We start from the raw sequence: 12,327 nt of genomic DNA, 5'->3' as shown, positions 1-12,327 counted from the left end.
TAGCAGCATTGAGACTTCCCAACATACATTTCCTTAAAATATTTCAGGATATTTTCTGGTTTGTTTTAACAGGACAGTTTGTTTCCCAGTCGGTCCGGATTCGATCCAAACCGACTGAAGTTGGAATAAAACAAACGACCAGAACAGAACTGGTTCTGGCTCGGTCTGGCTCCATCGATTCCGTCATCAAACATCATTTCTGACTGAAGATCTTTGTTCACAGATTATAGACCCGATACGAGAGCAAACCACCAAATGAAGAAATGAAAGTCCGGTTCTGGTCCGGACCAGACAAACGAACCAACAGACTTTCCTGCTGTCAACAAATCCTGAAGTTACAGAAAAATCCCTGATCCTGTCTGGGCTCCTGCTTCCCGACCAGAATCGGGTCCAAACCTGGGATCAGATCTTCCAGCTGGAGTCTCTGATGTTCCATAAACTCAGAGGAAAATTTATTCAGATTTAAATTATTTATTCTCATCAGTCCGTCAAAACCTGAAGATTCTCCAGAATCAGAACCGGCCCGATGTTCTGCTGGATCCACACGGCCTGCAGAGACACGCTGAGCTCCAGCAGCTGCAGCAGGTCAGTGAACGCCTCTCAGAAATCAAGATGGTCAGTGAAAGCAGCACAGGGAGAACCGGGTTCTCGGTGGAACCAGAGCAGAACTAATGGAGGAGTGGGAGATCCACGGCGCTGACACACAGCTCCTCTTCATCCTCCTCTTCATCCTCCTCGTCTCTGCGCTGTGAGGAAGAGGAGGGGGAGGTCCCGGCCGCCTCGCTGCTATAAATAGGAGCAGCAGAGAAACGAGGAAGAGGAGGAGGAAGATGAAGCAGACCGGACCAGAACCAGCATCTGGGTTCAGTTCTGCTGCTCTGAGCCGGAGCAGAACCTCCATGTTGGTAACAACCAGAACCAGCAGAACTCCACATCGCAGACAAGGTTCCGGTTCTGGTCTCAGTGAAACAAAGCCCAGAACCTGGCTGACAGGCAGCCAATCAGAACCGTGGTTCTGGACTTTGACTAGGCCACTGAAGAACTGCAGCTCTGGTTCTTCTCTTTTCCAGTCTGTTCTGGATCTGCTGTTGTGTTTGGACCCTGGTTCTGCTGATGACCCGGTGTGGACCCAGCTTCAGCTGGACTCATCCTGGATCTTTGGTCTACAGGTGAAACCACAACATCCCGGCCCACAGCATGAACCCTCCACCACCGTGACGGACAGCCGGGGAACTTCAGCTGAACTGGGTTCTGGTTCTGTCCAGCATGGTTCCATCGGTCCCAGAGCTCCGGAGCTTCATCCAGCCCGGCGGCCATCTTGTTTCTAGAGAACAGGTTTTGTCCTTCAACCCTTTAAAGCAGACATACGGGCTCGGAGTCCTGACCTTTGACCCCTGGCAGTCAGAGATGGAGCTCAGGTCTCTGCAGCAACGATCCGTGGAGCCAATCGATCCGGCCGATCAATCGGGTTAATTAAGAGGAAGAGGAGCGGAGCCTTCATCACCGATCTGCAATCAGAACCAAGCTGAGAGCCATCGGGTCGGTTCTGCTGCCGAACAGAACCGGGTCCAACCAGAACACTTTCCACTGCCTCTCTGATAAACAGGATTCATTGTTTTATTCCTGGGTGACCTCTGACCTCTTGAAGTATTAAAGGTCACCTATTTCCTTCCTTCAACAGGTTAGCATAGATCTATGGGCTACAGAATGTGTTCATTACAACTTTTGTACAAAATCATTCTCAGTTAATCAGATTTTATTCTGCTCAGTTCTGCCTGTTGATCTTTCAGAATGACGTTTAAGAGTCGCTGTCTCTTTAAATCCAAATCCAGAGCTGAAAAACAGATGTGCAACGATGCAACTGTGTATCTTTGAAAAGCAGAACTGGAGCCTCCTGCACAACCAATCAGAATGCAGCAAGTGGTTTCTGGATGATAAGTCAATAACAGAACTCCTGTCTTTTCCAGCAGCCATTGTACAGCACATACAGCTCTGCTGTTGCTAGGTGACGGGCTGGGCTTCGCTGAAACGACTGATGTTCTTCAGAACTTTTCAGGTTGTTTATCGTCTCCAACTCTGCTGCAGATCAGCTGTTCTGATGTGTTTAGATATGTTGATATCACAATACAAACTTATTTCAGTTTAATTCATTAATCTGATCAATATGATGACATATCTATCAAAACAAAAGGATGTAATTTTACTTATTTATTCCTGAGCTCTTACAGGAATGAAATAAAAAGTTCAAAGTTTTAAATGAATGTAATCGGGCCGTTAATCATTTAATCCATGGATTCATTGTTCCTCACCTACAGCTGACCTGAGGTCACCAGGTCATCTGGTCTCCAACAGAACCAGAAGATCATCCTGATTATTTCATGTTTTTAATTTTCTCTCTGAGAGACGGATTGTTCACAAAGCATCATGGGTAATGAAGCTCCTCCAGGACTCTGTTGTTGTTTCCTGTGGAGCACATGGACCTCACACATGCACCACCACGCCTGCCGCCTTCGGCCAATCACAGCTCGGCCCTGCAGCTCAGCTGGCCTCTGATTGGTCGGCTCACAGAGGGAGAAGCGACAGGCAGCTGCGGCGGCCAATCAGGAGACGGCAGGTTTAGCGTCTATAATAGGAGGTTTTATTCCCTGAGTTGAGTCTGACAGGTGCAGGACAGGAAGCAGGTCGGGATTCTGCAGGATGTTCCGGGTCAGAGGTTCTGCTGAGGCCCGGAACGCCACAGCGCCGCGTTCCGTTACATAACCACAGCAGAACCGGGTCAGCATCAGAACATCCTGTTCCACATCGCTGCTGTTCTGAAGGAGGAGCGTCTCCAGACCAGCATCCACCCCGGCTCAGGTCAAAGGTCACCGGCCCAGTTAAGGTCCAGTTCACTGACCTCAGAATGTGGATTTATTCCAGCTGTTCCCAAAACCAACCGACTGGATGGAGGACGTTCCCCTGCAGATCCGTCAGAACCGGGCCCTGGTCCAGAACCACCAACAGAACCGGTCCGATTCTGGCTCTGGATGTCCTCCAAGCAGAGCGGACCACCACAAGGTCCGGCTGAGGAACAGAACCCAACCGGGCTGCCGCTGGATGCCGGGTCCAGAACCAGGAACAACAGAACCAGAACCTTTACTGGACCGGTGGAAGGATCTGGGAAACATCCAGAGGGGTCTGAGGGGTTCTCCAGAACCGGATCTGCTGGGCCCTCTGGACTGAGACCCGGTTTATAACTGTGACTCATCAACAGAACCAAACCTGACAGTGACCCGGACCCAGAACCAAACGGGATTCTGACCCAGAATCAGACTCGACTCTGACCAAACAGGACTCTAACCTGGAACCAAACATGGACCCAGACCGGACCGGACCGGACCGGCCCGTGTCCTGACCCACCTTGCAGCCGAACATGAGGGAGATGGTGCTGCTGCTGCAGGCCACCTTGCAGTGGCAGAGCATCGGGGAGAAACATTCCCCCCTGCCGGATCCGGGGGACTCGGCGCCGGGACATCGGGCCGCCAGCCGGCTCCTCCGGGAGCGCCGCCGGCTCCTGGCGCGCCGCCGGCCGCTGCCATTGCTGCTGCCGCCGGCCGAGCTGCCCCCACCTCCTCTTCCTCCTGCCTCTCCTCCTCCTCCTCCTCCTCCTCCGCTGCTGCTGCTGCTGCTGCTGCTGCTCCCTGCTCTCACCATCCGCCCTCATTCCTGGCGTCGCTGCATGGCGGCGGGGAGGAAACGACCCCCAGAGCTCTTCCTGCATCCAGGGAGAACCCCCCCAGGATGAGCGGCGTGTTCTCTGCTCTCAGGCGGCGGCTCGGCTCCCTCCGTCTCCTCGCCGCGCCGTCCTCCTCTCTGAGCGATGAAGAGCGCTCCGGCGTCTGCGTGAGGCTCCGCTCTGTGGGGGCGTGAGCGGGGGGAGGGGCGGGGGCGACAGAGGCTGGTCACATGACGCGTCGGAAACGAGGCGCGAGGGGGGTGTATCCTGAGGCGAGGTAGAGCGATGTAGGACAGAGGAAGAGGAGGAGAGGAAGAAACAGTGACGAAGAGGAGGGATGAAGGCTGGAGGTGAGGAAGAGGAGGATCTCAGGAACTTTTGTCTCTTGGTGTTCGGTCCGGTTCGGTTCGGTTCGGTCCACTGAGGAGACGGATCATCTCCATCTGAACCTCACCAACACCAGCGGTTCTGATTTCCTGCAAAGTTCTGACCCAGCAACGCTACAGGAAGTGAGCCTCCGGTTCTGTTGGACCGATCAACCGGGCTGAGTTCTGAGTTCCTTCAGGTTCTGGATGAATTCAGATCAAGATGTTTTTCTGCTTCTCTGTGAGATCAAAACCGGGACAGGACCGGCCCAAACTGGACCGGCTATACTGGACACCGCATTCAGAACCACAGCAGAACTTTCTGACGGTTCTGTCCATCAGGGTCATTTGGACCCACAAGCTTTTTACTCTGGTCCGGTCTGACGGGTCGAAGTGACCCCATGTGTTTTTTCTGTGTAGTTTCGGGAACTGACGGTCTGACGGGACGACCCTTCGCCGTCTGACTCCAAACACACCGAACTGCAAACGTATCAGACAGGGCGGAAAATCACATGAACCAATCACACATTCACACATAAACAGGCTGACCAATCAGCATTCAGATTAAAGAAGAAACATCTAGAAGTGGCAGATTCCCAGGGGAGGGGCTACGTGTGGGAGGGGGCGGGGCTAAGCGTCTCCAGACCTGCTTTGAGAAGCATCAATTATTCCAACTACAAACCAAACTGAGGCTTCCTCAGGAGAACAACAAGATCCAAACTGGGATAGAATCAAACCCAAACTGGGTCCTCCAGTGGTCTGAACTGGACCTGGTGCCCAGAATTGGACCACCAGAGGAGTTCTACTGAGCGATACTGGTCCCCAACTGGTCCCCAACTGGGCTCCAAACAAATAGTGGTCCATAAATGGACTTCGCAGTAGCACTACAGCGCCTAGGGGGCGATAAAGAGCTGCTTTATACACTTTCTACTCAGAGGAGAAGCTTTTATTTCAGCAGGAAATAAAAGTGTTTTCTGTTTCTTTGCTGTTCCTCGCTCTCTCTGGTCTGCTCTGTGTGGCGCCACCATGTGACCGGAGGTGTTACTGCTCCTGCACACCCAAAGGAGCCTCCATCGTTTACTACTCAGGTAGAGAGAGGGGAGGAATGGACCGGATCCCAGACGGACAGGGTCTGGAGCGAACCGGATCCCGGATCCAGTCTGGAGAGGCAGGAAGCAGAGATTCCTCCTCAGGCTGACAGCAGCAGCAGCCTGGGAGTGAATGGTTGGGATTGTTGGACCGGGCCGTTTCTCTGCACGTCCGCCCACCGTCTGTCGCTGTCCTCCGCAGAGCGTTAGTCATCCAGAGAGGGGGAGGGTCGGAGCGGGGGGGCAGGAGACGGGACAAAATGTGAGAACGGAAAGACAGGCTCCGCGTTGCCTTCAGATATCAGTCACATGTTTTAATGTTTGATTTAAATCTGTAGAAGAAAAACCTGCTGGACGCGACCGAGATGAAGACATGCAGAGTTTGTAGTTGGAGATGAAGATGAGGAAGAGGAAGGACTCAGATGCTACTGATGAATTATAGATTTAATCCAGAACTCTGCTGCAGTAAACAGAGATTGTTGTTTCCTGAACCAGAACTGCTTCTGGGTCAGATTCATTCAACAGAACCAGGAACAGTACCTGGTCTGGAAAACGGTTCTGGTTCCTTGAAAAGCGTCAGGATGTTAACGTTAAAAAATCAATTCACAAAAAATGTTCCAAAATCCATTTGAACAAATAAAACTAATCTGCTGGCCTCCATTTTGTGACGTCCACACAGGAAGCTGTTAAAGTGAAGCAAAGGTTCAACCGGCCCGTCCAGATGTCTTCCTGGAAGGAAAACATCTGGACAAAATTCCTGTGAAGACCGAGCTGCACATGAGCGCCACAGAGAGCAAAACAAAAACCAGGGAACCACAAACACACAGAGCCAGACAGAAACAGAGCTGAAGACGCCGTGAGCGAACACAGGCTGCGGCCATGTTGGATGCAGCCATGTTGGATGCAGCCATGTTGGATGCAGCCATGTTGGATGCAGGCATGTTGGATGCAGCCATGTTGGATGCAGGCATGTTGGATGCAGCCATGTTGGATGCAGCCATGTTGGATGCAGCCATGTTGGATGCAGGCATGTTGGATGCAGCCATGTTGGATGCAGGCATGTTGGATGCAGCCATGTTGGATGCAGGCATGTTGGATGCAGCCATGTTGGATGCAGGCATGTTGGATGCAGCCATGTTGGATGCAGCCATGTTGGATGCAGCCATGTTGGATGCAGGCATGTTGGATGCAGGCATGTTGGATGCAGCCATGTTGGATGCAGCCATGTTGGATGCAGCCATGTTGGATGCAGGCATGTTGGATGCAGCCATGTTGGATGCAGCCATGTTGGATGCAGCCATGTTGGATGCAGGCATGTTGGATGCAGGCATGTTGGATGCAGCCATGTTGGATGCAGCCATGTTGGATGCAGCCATGTTGGATGCAGGCATGTTGGATGCAGGCATGTTGGATGCAGCCATGTTGGATGCAGGCATGTTGGATGCAGCCATGTTGGATGCAGGCATGTTGGATGCAGCCATGTTGGATGCAGCCATGTTGACTTCTCGCTCCATCCAGCCGGCTGGATGAATCTGCTCGTCTTTTTATCTGCACACGATATAAATACTGTCAGAGTTTTTTCTGAGAGAAATTATGTACATTTTTAAAATTCTTCACTGAAAATCTAAACCTGCTGGATGGAAATTTGACCGTCGTCATTAACGGAGGAGGCTGTCTGCAGACAGGTGGCGCTCTCTCTCTGAACGCTTCGTTAAAACAAAGCAGAGTGGATTCATGTTTAAAGACACTTTAACATCTAGTCACCAGGATCCTTCACTTACAGATTAAAACTGAAATTATGAATAATCTGAATCAAATCAACAGAGTGGAAGATTCTAGCCAACATCCCATAATAATCTAAACCCACCAAGCTGTAAAATAATCACAGTAGGAAGCCATGTTATTGTTGAATATCGCCATGACAACAGTTTCCTCATCTTCATTTTAAATACATCAGGATTTAACTAGGCCAACAGTCAGAGCCTCCTGGTGGAGGATTACTGAACTGCAGGCAGGAAGCAGAAGGTCCAGAGCTCCAGGAATCCTGGAGAACCGTCGGTCCGGACCACCTGACCAGGTTGAAGGCAGGTTCAGGATCTGGACCGGAAGCACGGCGGCCTGAAGCAACCCGGATGAAGGTTCCACTTCCTGCTGTTTCCACCAATCAGGCGCCATCTGAGCGCCGCTGCCTGAGTGCCTCATTATCAAAGCCTGAGTCAGGCTGCGCGCGCGCACACACACACACACACACATCCCACACACACACAGTGACAGTGATGGCAGCTGACAAGTTCAGACGTGATGGACTTCTAATTTTACCCCACTGTTTAACGTAGACCTGCTGCACTGAGGTGCGACAGCGACCCGGGGAGCCCACCAGAACACACACACACCCACACACACACTCAGCCAGCCACGATCCATATGATGGGAAACCCTGGAAACCAGAACTAGAGATTCTAGAAGCTGGTGGGTGAGCAGAGGATCTGAACCTGAGGTAAAGCTCTGTGGAGGTGGCGCCCCCTGCTGGACAACAACCATCCCAGCACTGTGGATCCAAGCTGAGCAGACAGAGTCCTGACCGGCTGCTGAAGCTTCTTCTGCCAGACGAAACATCCTGGATAAAATCCAACAGAACCCCAAAGAACCCGATCCGGACCTTCACAAGCTCAGAACAGCAGCATGCAGAACGGTTGGCCTGCATCATGATCACCTGAAACTCTCAGCTTCACATCGAGACCTGTTTTGACCCGACACCGTGAAGAAGAACCAGGAATGATCGGATCAACATCTGGAGCTAAAACTCTGCTCAATACAGAGAAACTTTTAAAAGTGCAGCTTTGAGAGTTTTTTCTGCGTATGACGGATTATTTATGAGAGCAGTCAGACTGAGGTCAGCAAATATTCCTATGTGAACAAAGAATATGTGTTATTTACATCTCAACCGACCCGTGTTCTGGCAGCGTTTGGTTCTGTCTGCGCTAAAAGACAATAAATACATTTTAACAATAACTAAATGTTGGTGAAAATGACTTTTTTTGGTGAAAATGATTATTTTTTCCACCAATCAGGATGTTTCCACAGTTCAGAGTGATGTCAGTTCGCCCAGGGCCGCCATCTTGTTTTTTAGCTGGTTTTTATGTCGACTCTGAATTCAGATCAACTCCCAGAAAAACGACTGAAAACATGTTTTCAAGAATATTTTCTGTCATTTGTTTTTAAGAAAATAGAATCTAATTTGGTCACATCATTCAGCTCAGCCAATCACAGTCAGGCCTGATTCAACCAATCACAGGATTCCTTGTAAACAAAACAAGCAGCAAATAAAATTTACCAAAAACTTTCAAATTTACAAAATCTAATGTAAAAATACTTTAACTTTTGCAGCCTAAGAATATTTGGTGAAGCATAGAAATACGCTGACTCATGATTGTCCACTTTAGGTCATGTGACTTTAATTAACGTCACTTTTAAATGTGACATAGAAATCGTTACATAGATCATTTTGAGATCTACTGGCTGATTTCTTCATTAGGATTTAACTGGAGAAAATTATAGTTATTATAAATGCATTTCTATATAGTTATATTTTCAAAATTCCTGTCAACCTTTAACATTTGAACACAGAACCGCTGGTTCTGATCCAGCAGAACCAGCAGAACCTTCAGCATCTTTTCCTGAATGTTTGAAAACGTTTGAAATGATCTGATCTGGTTTCTGACCCTCCAGCAGGGGGCAGCACTGCATCAGACATGCTGCAGGTTCGTTTTCCTCCCTGGACTAACTTCTCTCTCTGACTGGGTCGACCTGCCGACCAGAACCTTCATCATGAGCTTCGTCGCTGCCTGAGGGTGAAGAGCAGCTCCTTCCTCTTCCTCCAGATGTTTATGATTAGAGACGGTTTTAGACGTGAAGCTGAGATAGAAAATGTTTCATTCCCCATCAATTCTGCTGGTTCTGCAGTCAGGTTCTGACTCAGGCCCGTTAAGTCCAGGGCAGGAGATCCGTTTGGATCCGACCCGGATCAGCGGCCCGCCTCTGGAGCTTTCAGAGGAAACTCACAGGAAGCTGCAGCCGTTTGATCCGTCAGCAGAGCGTGAAGCACTTCCTGTCCAGACAGCAGGATGGAGCGGCTGCTGACGGCCCGACCCGACCCGACCCGACCCGGTCAGGTCCAGACAGGTTCTGAGAGACCTCATGATGAAGACCACCAGACCTTCATCGCGCTCCACTTCCTGCTGACGATGCAACTTTTTATCCTCAGAAATCAACAAAAACTCCTGATCTTTACTGTCATCCCTCCATCATCCATCCATCCTTCCTCTCTCATCCCTCCATCATCCATCCTTCCTCTCTCATCCATCCATCATCCATCCTTCCTCTCTCATCCATCCATCATCCATCCTTCCTCTCTCATCCATCCATCATCCATCCATCCTTCCTCTCTCATCCATCCATCATCCATCCTTCCTCTCTCATCCATCCATCATCCATCCTTCCTCTCTCATCCATCCATCATCCATCCATCCTTCCTCTCTCATCCATCCATCATCCATCCTTCCTCTCTCATCCATCCATCATCCATCCATCCTTCCTCTCTCATCCATCCATCATCCATCCTTCCTCTCTCATCCATCCATCATCCATCCATCCTTCCTCTCTCATCCATCCATCATCCATCCTTCCTCTCTCATCCCTCCATCATCCATCCATCCTTCCTCTCTCATCCATCCATCCTTCCTCTCTCACCCATCCATCCTTCCTCTCTCATCCCTCCATCATCCATCCTTCCTCTCTCATCCATCCATCATCCATCCTTCCTCTCTCATCCATCCATCATCCATCCATCCTTCCTCTCTCATCCATCCATCATCCATCCTTCCTCTCTCATCCATCCATCATCCATCCTTCCTCTCTCATCCATCCATCATCCATCCTTCCTCTCTCATCCATCCATCATCCATCCATCCTTCCTCTCTCATCCATCCATCATCCATCCTTCCTCTCTCATCCATCCATCATCCATCCATCCTTCCTCTCTCATCCATCCATCATCCATCCTTCCTCTCTCATCCATCCATCATCCATCCATCCTTCCTCTCTCATCCATCCATCATCCATCCTTCCTCTCTCATCCCTCCATCATCCATCCATCCTTCCTCTCTCATCCATCCATCCTTCCTCTCTCACCCATCCATCCTTCCTCTCTCATCCCTCCATCATCCATCCTTCCTCTCTCATCCATCCATCATCCATCCTTCCTCTCTCATCCCTCCATCATCCATCCATCCTTCCTCTCTCATCCATCCATCCATCCTCTCTCATCCATCCATCCTTCCTCTCTCATCCATCCATCCATCATCCCTCCTTCCTCTCTCATCCCTCCATCATCCCTCCATCCTTCCTCTCTCATCCATCCATCCTTCCTCTCTCATCCATCCATCCTTCCTCTCTCATCCATCCATCCTTCCTCTCTCATCCCTCCATCCCTCCAGTAAAAGCGGATCAATAGTTCAAGCTGCTGCTGCAGTCGAGGTTTAAGATGCAGAGATCGACCGAATGGCGCCTCCTGCAGGTCAAAGGTCGCCGGATTTTCTCCTCTGTCTGCTGCGGCAGCTGGACCAGAAACTGAAGCCATGTGAGTCCATCTGTCTGACAGACTGGGTCAGAACCGGGTCATCAGCAGAACCATGATCCAAACAACACAGCCTAGTCAAAGACTGAACCCTGCAGCTCAGAACCGTCCAACATCTAGTCTGGGTTTCCAGGATCCAAAACCCAGATGAATCCCCACCGGATCGGATCCGGCTGAGAGCGGCTAGCTACAAACCCAAACAGAACCAAGCAGAACCAGAGGTTCAAAAACATGGAGGAAACCCAGAGAGGCGATCTGATGTTACACTGACAGAACCTTTAAAGTTCTGTTCACCAGAACCATCTGGAGAACCCAGAGATGCTGCTGACTGTCTGAGATGGTTCCAGAAACCCGCCTGGAACCAGAACCATTAACCACTGAAACCATGGAGGGTCCAGTTCTGGTCAAGCCTGAACCAGAACCAGCTTAGAACCTGAGTTACTTCTGGATCATATATTTCAGCTAAATCCAGATTGTCTGGAATGGGTTCTGATCATCATCACATGAAAAAGAAAAAAAACCTGATGAATAAAATAAAAAATCTAAAAAGAGAAATAATGTCATAAAACTCAAACCATCAATAATTTGTCTTTAACTCATAATTAGTTTTCATTCATCTTTAAAACTTTGGAGTTTAAAGCCAAAATCCATTCAGAGAAATTCATAAATGAAAATGGTTCCCGATTTCCGAAGAAATAAAAACTTTCGAAATCTAAAACAATCCATATTTTAGATTTTCAGTACCGTACTTTTAATTCGGCGGTAGTTTGGTTTTAAAAAAAATAAAGTATTCTAGTTAATAGTCGTCTTTTTTTTATTTGATGCCGAACTCTTAATTAGCCGCGGTGGGAGACGAGCAGCTGAAAGGCTGGAGCGGACCGATAAAAAAGTACATTTTGTACCAAAAGAAAACGGTTTGATGATTTATAAACCCGCCGAATTAATCACCGACTCCTGCTGAATTAAACCTCCCGGAAGCAGCGCGTGTGCGGCGGCGTTTCCTCCGGGTTTTACCTTGGTTGTAACGATACAAATGCAGTCCATCGTTCCGAGGCAGCGGGAGGATAAACCCCGGCAGCATCAGCATCTCATCCCGCGGGTTCCCTCCACAGACTCCGCTACATCCACACGGCCCGGCCGGCTGCTGCGGTCTACCCGGACAGCCAGCTCCTCCCTGCCCGGCCCGCCTTCATACCGGACCGGAGCGCAGCGGGAGCAGAACCCCTCTGACTTTTCCGTTGCTCAAGAGCCAGGACGCGTTCAAGTGCTGCCACACAGCTCGGAATTTTCATCACTTACACACCGTTTTTAAAGGGCCAGTATTATGTAAAGTCATCTTTGAGCTTTCCATCACGTTATAATGGTCTTCCCTCAAGAACACACCTGGAGCGTTACCTTGATTTTTTTTCACATTTGAGAAATCCTTTAATCTCCATGGCAACCACTCAGCTGAGTTAAACACCTGGGTGGACCTAGCCCCACCTTCAAGACGCAGCTCCTCCTCTGAGCGCCCCCCCCCCCCCC

The 12,327-nt window shown here is 49.8% G+C and overlaps 1 protein-coding gene across 16 annotated transcripts in view; it reads right to left on the bottom strand.

Annotated features, from left to right (window-relative positions):
• Positions 1-12,327, bottom strand: part of LOC116720928 (discs large homolog 1-like protein) — a 117,686-nt gene that overhangs the window by 35,532 nt on the left and 69,827 nt on the right. The window contains exon 1 of one of the 16 annotated variants that reach the window (XM_032564415.1): positions 11,818-12,019. The exons of 14 other annotated variants lie outside the window; for them this stretch is intronic. In XM_032564415.1, the coding sequence (XP_032420306.1) occupies positions 11,818-11,847 (30 nt within the window). In that variant the 5' untranslated portion in view covers positions 11,848-12,019. Of the gene's footprint in view, positions 1-3,399; positions 3,877-11,817; positions 12,020-12,327 lie in introns of those variants that run through there. One more of the 16 variants, XM_032564404.1, reaches the window with a different exon arrangement.

The sequence above is a fragment of the Xiphophorus hellerii genome, chromosome 6 (genome assembly GCF_003331165.1).
Source record: "Xiphophorus hellerii strain 12219 chromosome 6, Xiphophorus_hellerii-4.1, whole genome shotgun sequence".
Taxonomy (NCBI): Eukaryota; Metazoa; Chordata; class Actinopteri; order Cyprinodontiformes; family Poeciliidae; genus Xiphophorus; species Xiphophorus hellerii.
Note: the sequence above shows the minus strand (reverse complement) of the source record. Positions and strands in the feature narration are given on the sequence as shown.